Source organism: Esox lucius, chromosome 21 (genome assembly GCF_011004845.1).
Source record: "Esox lucius isolate fEsoLuc1 chromosome 21, fEsoLuc1.pri, whole genome shotgun sequence".
Taxonomy (NCBI): domain Eukaryota; kingdom Metazoa; phylum Chordata; class Actinopteri; order Esociformes; family Esocidae; genus Esox; species Esox lucius.
In genome coordinates, this window is record NC_047589.1 from 4,234,564 (window position 1) to 4,245,204 (window position 10,641).

At 43.0% G+C, this 10,641-nt stretch overlaps 1 protein-coding gene across 1 annotated transcript; it reads right to left on the minus strand.

Moving 5' to 3' along the window:
- Positions 1 to 1,180: 1,180 nt before the first annotated feature.
- Positions 1,181 to 10,043, minus strand: LOC105027599 (thread biopolymer filament subunit gamma). Its single transcript, XM_010899757.2, has 8 exons — positions 9,402 to 10,043; positions 8,830 to 8,890; positions 8,636 to 8,731; positions 7,147 to 7,326; positions 5,466 to 5,591; positions 4,235 to 4,455; positions 3,705 to 3,754; positions 1,181 to 1,269 (listed from the first exon to the last, which is right to left on the minus strand). The coding sequence occupies exons 1-8, from the start codon at positions 10,013 to 10,015 to the stop codon at positions 1,226 to 1,228; spliced, it is 1,392 nt and encodes a 463-aa protein (XP_010898059.2). The 5' UTR covers positions 10,016 to 10,043; the 3' UTR covers positions 1,181 to 1,225.
- Positions 10,044 to 10,641: the final 598 nt, after the last annotated feature.

Genomic DNA, 10,641 nt, shown 5'->3' on the forward strand with positions numbered 1-10,641 from the left:
AGCGGCTGGGAACGTTACTATCTAGTAGTGAATAATTCTCTAGCATCGGATGGATGGAAACCAGGGCATCTAAAGGCAGGCTGATGAGGCAATGAATAGCAGGTGGAAACCAGGGTATATATAGGCAGGCTGATGAGGGAATGAATAGCAGGTGGAAACCAGGGTATATATAGGCAGGCTGATGAGGGAATGAATAGCAGGTGGAAACCAGGGTATATATAGGCAGGCTGATGAGGGAATGAATAGCAGGTGGAAACCAGGGTATATATAGGTAGGCTGATGAGGGAATGAATAGCAGGTGTGGAGATTTGAGGGGCAGTGGGGGAAAGCCCCATATACACAGACAGACAGGAAAGAGAGAAAGCCCGGCCCGGACAATGAGGAGGTGGATGCGGAGGGCGTGACACATACCTACACGTAACCTAATTGTACCTAGAATTTCCCTCCAATGCCATTCGGGGAAGGCTTTTTCTAAATTTTCCCTGTCTCCTGCCGTTTTAAAACTTAAGAGGACATGAGATCTTGGCCCACACCTGAGGAGTACCTGGCTTGAAAGACCCGTTGCTTTCCCTGCCCAAAGTCCTCCTGGTTGTGTTGCAGATCAAGACGATACCTGACGATTTCAGCTGCCACTGTGCTGACACCTCCCCCTCCCCCATGTTGTCCCTGTCCTTGTCCATCTGGTCATGCTTCTGACCTGGACTAAATCTGGACTCAGCCCACGTGCATTTATTAATTATTATAATTTGTACTCTTAATATGTTCATCCGGCACAGCCAGAAGAGGACTGGTGACCCCTCTGAGTCTGGGTCCTCTCTAGGTTTCTTCCTAAATTTCGGCTTTCTTAGGGAGTTTTTCCTAGCCACTGAAATTCAACACCACTGTGGTTTGCTCCTTGGGGTTTAAGGCTGGGTGTTTTGTAAAAGCACTTTGTGACAACTGCTGATATAAAAAGGGCTTTATAAATACATTTGATTGATTACTATAAGCCTGTCCACCCAAATTAAGACGACAACAACAGCGTCCTGGAGAGTAGACATATTGTCCAAACATACAATAATAATATTCATAATATTATACCATAGACATTCTGACGGACACCTTGCCATTCATCACAACATAATAATAATGACACGGAAATCCTATGTGATGAAACAGAGTTTATTGATCAAAGGTCATGTAGGGTCACTATGCTCCTGGGCCGTTGAGGTAGGATCACTGACCTTTAGGGCTCTGACTCTGCATCAGAAGTCAACTCAGACCATGCCTCTGTAGAGAAAAAATTACAGTGATTTCCCACAACAATCAAGGCAAAATGATCGATGAGTCAGTAATGAGGGCTGCGTTTGTAACAGTGTTGTGGCTGATGGTGACTCTGGGAGAATCCCTGCTGACAAGACAGAACTCGGATAAACTGAGCGCTCGGGACGGATTAAGTGTTCTCAGAGATTCATTCAGTGTTCTCAGAGAGACAACAGATGAACCCGACCCCTGTTGTACACTGCTCAAAAAAAGGAGCTCGTAATCACCATAGTATAACATCAAGTCAATTAAACTTCAGGGATATCAATCCAACCAGTTAGGAAGCATAAGCGATTGTGAATCAATGTCAACTGCTTTGGTGAGAAAGAAAATGACAACAGCTGCACTGGAGAGGCACATTACCATTCACCCCCCTCCCCTAGCCGTAGGTGAATGGTAATGTCCGTGCCATGCATAGAGCACGATCCTCTGCCTAAAGTTCCGGGGACCTGGAGGCTCTGAGGAGGTCCAGATATCACCAACGGAAGACAACCAAAAGAGGCTACTGGGATAAGTTAGAGTCTACCAACCACAGCTCTGACCCGAGATACATGTGGTGTGGACTGCAACACATCACAGACAATAAAGGGAGAAACAGCAATGTTTCACGCCGACCAGCTAGCGGAGGTTTTCACCTCTATATTCAACCTCTCCTCGTCTCTGTCTGCAGTCCCCTCCTGCTTCAAATAGACCACCATCATCATTCTACCAAAGAAACCTTCCATCACCTACCTGAATGACTTCCACCCAGTAGCACTGACCTCCAGCATCATGAAGTGATTTGAGTGGCTGGTCAGAACTGCACCACCCTTCCTGACACCTTGGACCCCTTTCAATTTGCATACCCATAGAAGTATTGAATACTTCCACCCATGTTCATATTCCCCATTCTACACTCTTTAAAATTGCTGCTAGTTTATATTTTTACGAAAATTATTGCTATATTTCTGCTTTATATATTTCTTAAATTCTTACAATTTAGATGTGTAGAATTTCATTGTTCAGAATGATACTATGTTATTTGATTCATTTGATGAATAAACTTTGAACTGAACTAAACTTGAACTGAACTGACTTGCATGTACTAGCCAACGATACCCTGACTGCTGTTAGGTACCGGGATGAAATCCTCAGACCCATCGTCAGACCTTATGCTGATGCAGTGGGCCCTGGGTTCCTCCTGGTGCAGGACAATGCTTGGCCTCATGAGGCCAGAGTGTGTAGGCAGTTCCTGGATGACAAAAGGCATTGATGCCACCGACTGGCCATCACGTTCCCCAGACCTGAATCCAGATGAGAACCTGTAGGACATTATGTATTGGTGCATCTGACACTGCCAAGTAGAGCCACAGACTGTTCAGGAGCTCACTGATGCCCTGATCCAGGTGTGGGATGAGATCCCCCAGGTCACCATCCACCATCTCATCAGGAGCATGCCCAGACATTGCTGGGAGTGCATACAGGCACGTGGGGGCCATACACACTACTGAGTTGGAACAGGCTGGGATTTCAACTGTTTACTTTGATTTTCAGTGTGAGTTTAATCCAGCTCTCAATCGGTTGGTGATTTTGGTTTCCCTTGGACGTTGTTACGTCACTTTGTTCTCAACAATTGACACTATGTAAAGATTTTGATCTTTAATATATTTCGTTCATCGAGACCCGATAAAGGGTTCCCTTAGTTTTTTTGGGCAGTGTAGTCTCAGCAGAATCATCCATATTCACTAAACAACTCTAGACACTCTGAATGACTCAGTGTGACGATGCTGCTAACAGAAGAGAACATACAGGGACAGAATACCAAACAAGCTGCCTGTTCACAGCCGGCATAGGTTTAAAAAATGGGGAAGTAACATACACAGATTAACGGTTGATACATGTTTGCAGGTTTACAGTTCCAGTATACCTTTTTTTTTTTTTGTAGGCAGGGGAGTTTAGCAGCATTTCGGGTGCAGTATAGCGTAGTTGTTTAGTTTACAAACAGGATATCTTCTTTGGTCTTTAGATCTATCACTTCCTCTGTTACTGTATGGAGAATCAGCAAATTTGCGTCATCATTGTCAGTCATAAGTTTTTCTAATCTTAGTTAGCAGTTCGGCCTTCTTAGGTTTTTTTTCTTAGCCACTGAAATTCAACACTGTTGTTTGCTCATTGTGGTGTTTTGTAAAAGCACTGTGTGACAACTGCTAATGTAAAAAGGGCTTTATAAATAAATTGGATATGAGAAAGTAGTGCTCGTCAATATAAGAATGACGCAGCTATGTGTAGATATTGGGGATTTCCAGAGAAAACTATTTGTTGAGGTTTTCGTGACTAGACTGTTTACTGGCCCCAGGTTTCCCTTTAAGTCAAGATTTCTGTTTAGACTGTAGATACCAGTGGTCTCCATGCTGTTTTCTCACCTGTGTTAGTGTAGGAGGTCCCTGGGAAAGGGAGGCTCCCTGCAGATACCCTAAATGATAAGTAGAAAAATTATTGTGCAGTAAAGTCTCTGCCTTGGAGTTAGCTGCATCCTTGCAAGATGGGAATTCTAACAGGATTTTGATAGGCCCTTGATTTCAGCAGGCGGGGCCACATGAGCAACATGGAGAGAGAGGAAGGACCATGGAACTGGACGGGGAAGCTGGAATGACAGCTGACAACCAACTTGTTATTGCTTCACTGTGAATAATCTGGATGAATTGAGTACCCATTGAGTAATGTCGACTGGCTAAAATTGAATCTTGAATTCCGAACCTGTATTCAGCTCGTCCCTTAAATGATGTCATCGTTTTCATTAGGATCTTATGGCAAAACAGATCCCAGATCAGCACACTTACTCTCAGATGATTAATGAATATGGTCCCCAGTCCAGGATCAGTTCCCTTCAGTCCATGTAACTTTTGTTATTATTATCTAAAAGGCTGAACTGATCCTAAGTCTGCACTCTAACCTGAGGTCCTCCCCATCCAGCAGTGTCCGGTAGGTAGTGATCTCAACATCCAGGGCAAGCTTGACGTCCAGCAGCTCCTGGAAGCTAAGGATTTGCTTGTGCAGGTCCACCTTGGCCTCCTCGATGGCTGCCTCCAAGGTTCTGATCTGGGTCTGGTACTCCCCTACTTCCCCATCAGAGTGGGCATGGGCCACAGCCATACCTCGCTCCAAGGTCAGATTCTACAAAGAGGAAGGAGTGGGGAGGATGAATGGCAAAACTCATTATGCAGTGACCAGACTCATTAACCCACTGTAACCAATGTCCCCTTGTTATCTACGAGTACAGTGTATCTTTCAGTGCCATGGAATGCAACCCAATTTCCTATGAACAGGACTTAATGAAAATGACCTTACAGCAGAAAAAAAACAAGAAAAAAAACCTTGGTTCCTTGACAAACTCTGTCAGCCAACTGTCTTCAAACTGGAAGGCAGGAAGCGCTAACCAATGTGTAAACCGATATGATGTGTATTGACAAAGAGTTTGCCTACTGTCTGTTAAGTTGCTGTGAGCATGTGAGAGTGCCAGGGGAGTTTGGCACTGTGAGACACAAACAATCTCTTCCTGTATTTTAGCAGTGATTTCATTCACTCTGATAATCACACGCACACATACTGGAACTGTCAGTTAATCACAAAGATATATCTGACTAGAACTTTCTTTCTATTGAATACACTTTTCTCCTATGGTAAATGTAACTCACACACTTGTTACTTCTATCCTTGTGGTGACCATAAAACCAATAAACCTTAATCTTAATCCTTACCCAACCCTTATCTTAACCATAATCTCAATAACCTAACATTCATGCAGAATCTAACCTACACGTTATGTGTAACCCTAATCATAAACCTGTCTAATGCCTAAACCTTAAAGTAACCCCAATGCTAAAACTAGCCCCAATTGTAAGTTTGACCCAAAATTTTAACCCTAAAATGGAAATTCACTTTGTGGGGTCCATTAAAACATTTGTGTGTACATATTTTCAAGTTTTATTAGGACTGCTGGTCCTAATTTTATCTGCAAAACTATAACATACACGCACACACACATACAGTTTTTTATCCTTCTATTTAATATGCATGTTCTTTAACCTAACCTTAGCATCAATAATCTGGTTTATCCACAGTTTGGTGTCCCTATTCATATGATAAAACATGTCTATACAGAAGTAGTGTTAGTCCAGACTCACTGTGTTGGCCAGACTCTGTAGTTCTAGATTGAGGCCCTGCAGTTCTTTCTTGGAGGCAGAGATCTCTGCCTTGCTGTTTGTGAGGGCCTCCGAAGTGCTAGCAGTGGCTGTCTGGACCTCCTCCATCTGCAGACAGAGCAGAGCAGAGCGGAAAATACGGTAAGCTACTGTGACACTCGTAAATCCTGATGATTAGGGTGCCAGGTAGCTTAGCAGTTAGATGTTCTGATTATTAACCGACAAGTTGCTAGTTTGAATCCCTGAACAAAAAGGGGGAAGAGGGGGTCTGTCCCTGAGAAAGGCAATTAACCTTCATTTATCCTCAGATTGGTGCTGTTAAGAAGAATATGTTCACAGTCAAACTATCTAGCAAAATAAAAATGTGAAAAAGGTTTGACCTGTCTGCAGCACCCGAGAAAACACTGACTGGGGGTTAACCGGGAGCAGACTGCTCTGCAGCTTGGTTAAGTTTCATTGTAAACAGGAAGAGAATGATAGTTGGCTGCTAGACTTTATGGGCATTTGGCCTACAGGACATAAATAATTGGCTGATCCCTTTTGATGACCTGGTTGGAGTTGGGATCCCATGACTGAACTGGTTCATTAGGAAGGGTCAGACATTTAGTTTCTACATTAAATTGTCAGACTGGGAGAAGTCATGCTAGAACTTGACTTCTCCCAGGTGTGTCCTGTAACCAGGCTTGGAACTTTGTCATTTTAGGGGCCTTTGGTGTCACAAACATGTTTAGGGCACAAAGGCCACATGAAAGGCCACAAAGGCCATTGAGTGAAATAAGGGTATTTGGAGCTTACAAATAAACAACTTGAATTGTTAATAAGAAAAAAACATACATTACATAAAAAGATACATATTAACTTTTTAATATCATACTGAATAATAACTTATTATAACTGATTATTATAACTGATATTGTTTTCCCACATAAAATGCTTAATGGTCATGTTTTAATTCTTGAAATTACATCTATTGACAGTTAAGTTACATTAAGGCTAGCTTACCAGAGGGATAACTGACACTGTATATGGTTATATTGCGACTGTTTCTGGCATGGAATAAAAACTTGGTAAACTTGGTAAGAAACGTTAGTCAGTTTAGCTGTATCAACGTCCTTCTCGAAAGGCCAATTAACTATTAAAACGGCCAGTGGCAAAAGAAGATTGGTTCAGGATAGAGACAAGAGGCAATACCGACGCCCAGCATATGTACAGCTCTGTGGTGCAGTGGTTAATGCCTTTCATGTGGGTGACCTAGGTTTGAATATTGAGGGAGCAACATTTTCTTTTGCGGGCAGGCTTAACTAGGCTTGCCTGGTTTCTTGTTTAGTCTTTCACCACAAACGCGAGTGATGTCAAACCTAACGTTACTTCTCTGACCTTTCAAAAAGCGTTGGAGGTCGGAACTCTCCCAGTTGCTCATGAATGCACCTTCCAAAACAGAGGTTTGATTCAGGTAAGCACTTAATAGGTATCTATCAATAACTAGCTAGCTTGCTTACCCGCATGTAGTCCGTTCTTGTGGTTGTTCTCATTTGCGAACTACAGACAAACTTAGGAACAAACTGCTGACCAGGAGATTTTGACAGCATCAGGGGCACAAAGGCCACGGTGGCCATAGGGCACACCATGACTTTTAGGGCAGCACGGTTTGAATAAACTGTACCTTGCTTTTGTAGTAAGTGTCTGCCTTCAGTTTATGCTCCTGTACTGACTGATCATACTCTGTTCTTATCTTGTTGAGGGCTGTTGCAATGTCAAAAGACTTGCAAGTGTCCAACTCAATCATAGACACTGATGTGTCGGTTGATGAGGTCCCCAGTTGGGACTGAATTCTGAACAGCTCCTGTAAAGAAATAAATATATATATAAGTAAACACAACTGAATACAATTTGCCTAACAACACTTTAAAATTGGGGGTGATGTCAGATATTTCTCTACACAATCTTGTTTCCAAAAAGCTGGGACACTAGGCAACATAAGCCTGGACAAGTTGTGTAATGCTCTAAAAACTGAAACTAAATTGGTCAGTAATATGATTGGGTATAACAAGATCATTCCAGAGAGGATGGGTCTGTCAGGAGTGAGGATGGGGAGGGGTTCACCACTCTGTGAAAGACTGCGTGGGCAAATAGTGCAACAATTTAAGAATAACATTTCTCAACTTAAAATTGCAAAGAATTTGGGGATCTCATCACCAATGATACATAATATAATTAAAAGATTCAGAGAATCAGGAGAAATCTTTGTATGCAAGGGACAAGGCTGAAAACCGTGATCTTCAGGCCCTCAGACGGCACCGCATTAAAAACAGACACGATTCTGTAGTGGAACTCAGGAATACTTTCGAAAACTATCGTCTGTGAGTACAGTACGTCGCTGCAACAACAAATTTAAGTTAAAACTCTACCATGCAAAGAATAAAACATATGAACACAATATCCAGAACAGCCGTCGCCATCTCTGGCCCCGAGCTCAATTCAGATGGACTGAAGTGAAGTGGAAAACTGTCCTATGGTTTGACAAATACATTTTTGAAAATATTTTTGGAAATCATGGACGCTGCATCCTCTAGACTAAAGAGGAGAGGGACCATCCAGCTTGTAATCAGCACACAGTTCAAAAACCTGTGTGCTGGTAGGGGGGAGCATTAGTTTACATGGCATGGGCAACTTGCACATCTGTAAAGGCACCAATAACGCTGAACAATATATACAGGTTTTGGAGCAATATATGCTGTCATCAAGACAGGGTTTTTTCAAAACTACAGCAGTTGGTCTCCTCAGGTCCCAAACGCATACAGAGTGTTGTTAAAAGAACAGGTGATTCATCACAGTACTTTTTTAAATGTGTTGCTGGCCTCAAATTCAAAACAGGCATGTATTTTTCTAAAATCAACATTTGATGTTGTTGTAATATTTTCAATTAAATGTAGGGATTCTGTATTCTGTTTAAAAATGTAGGCAGCATCCCAACTTTTTTTGAAACAGGGTTGTAGTTTAACAAAATAAAATAGCATAACATATTATAGAAGAGCAAATGTCAGTGTATTTTTTAAGTTTGATTTCTCAAAATAATTCCACAGGTATAGAAATGAACAGACAAGCATTCCCATTCACTCTTACACTAATGGTCTGTGTTTTTGATGAATTACCTCATGCTGAGTTTGGGTGAAGAAATCCAGCTCATCTTTAAGGCTCGAGTGGTTGGCATCTAATTCAATTTTGAGATTGTGGGCCATGTCAATGTCCTACAGAGTAGACAAGTTGTGTTTGTTTCATGTACTGTTGTCTAATTTAACTTCTATTAAATTAAATATGCTATTACAAAGCCTAAATTTTGCTGTACCCTTTTCATGGTGGCAATATCTGCTTCCAGCTGATAATTTACACCTTGCTCAAAATCATACCTGTGTGACAAAAGGTGACAATAATGACAAGCATTCAAAATTATCTTCTTAAAATGTATATAGCTAAATCGTTAAGATAACAGTATAGTTAAAAGGTTAGCATGCTAAGAGCAAACAATCGTTCAAGGTATTAAAAATTGTTTAATTGGGGCTCTGTTCAGGGTTCTCAGCTTACTATTGAGAGCACGAACATTAATCAGTCTATCTGTCAGTCAATCTATTAGCTAACTTGCATTTTTAATAGGTAGTAAATCTGACCATCCAGGCATACACTGACCACCAGTGTTCCCCCAGTGTTAACCATTCTCACAAAGTTATGATATAACAGGGCAAAATGTGTTGGAAAGTACCCTTAAAACTGTCCCATGCTGAAGTGAGTGGAAAAGCACATTATTAAAGAGCCCCATTTGGGCCCTGATCAAAATCAGTGCACATTCCAGGGAATAAGGTGACATTTTGGACAGACAAATTCTGCCTTTCAAAAAGATTCAGTGAGACCTGTGAGTCTTACCTGGCTTTCATCTCATGGGCGGTTCCCCGGATGCTGTCCAGCTCGATTTCCAGTTTCACCGTGTCAATGGTGAGACTATCCAGTTTATCTCTGTACTCCACCGCCTGGTTCTCGTAGTCAGCCGTGGTGGTGGTGGCTCCAGTGGACTCCGTGGTCATACCCACACCCCCAGTGAGCTGGGCGAGGTTGGCCTCAAGGGCCGCATTCTCCTGCTGCAGCTGCCTCACCTCAGCCATGTAGCCTGAGAAACGCTTGTTGAGCCCGGAGAGCGTGCGCTTCTCTGCGGCCCGCGTGAGGACTGGAGCCGGCATGAGCCCCAGAAAAGCAGAAGATCCTTCCGCAGCAAGTGCTGCACTGGCTCCCAGCCCCCCTGCTGCCATAGTACGGCCCATAGAGAAAGCAGCAGTACCACCAGCACCCATACCAATCCCAGACCTGTAGCCTCCACCACCCCCAAAGCCTAGTCCTGCTCCACCCCCCATCCCCATGCCTCCATCTAACCCCAGCCCTGCACCCAGCCCCATGCCATAGCCCACACCAGTAAAGCCTGAGCCCCCACTGTAACTGCCTGCCCCTGACAGCCGGTTGGACCCGATAGAGTGAGTCATTGGCATGGTCTTCAGATGGTAGAAGAGTCGTGGGTTTTAAAGCTAGTGCTGCGAAAGTGAGCGATGGATGGATAAAGAGGATTTATATAGTTTGGGAGGGCAGACCCACCCAGTTTGTATTTTTCCCCAGGTAAAAGGTGAATTGTGGAATGTCAAGGTTTTATGTATGCAAGTCCTCTGTCACCTGAGGGCTACTGAACAAAAATGTATCCATGGGTTAGGCTTTTATACTGAAGAAATGGCAAGAATTCTGACTTGCTTTGATTATTAAAGCATACATTTGTGCCATAGTGCAACTTCTTTTTCTCTGATGTTTCCCAATGTCTAATTTGCTGATCCACAATAATAACCATGAGTTTGCTGAATGTTATAGTAGATAGATGCACAGGTCTTTGGATGTCTATTGCAGTTCAGTGTGGTAAATGAAAGGGAGTTATTGTCTTGTCTGGAAGATGGGGGGGGGGGGGGGGGGGGGGGGGGGTGGTTGGGCTGCTTGGGTACAAGCCTGGACAGACATGTTGACAATCAGCAAGTGGATGGTTTTCCATAGACACGGCCCCAGCTATATTTGCCCTCTTGCACAATTTAAACGCCATTGGCACTGTAAAGTCAATGGAGGCTCCCTTGGTAAA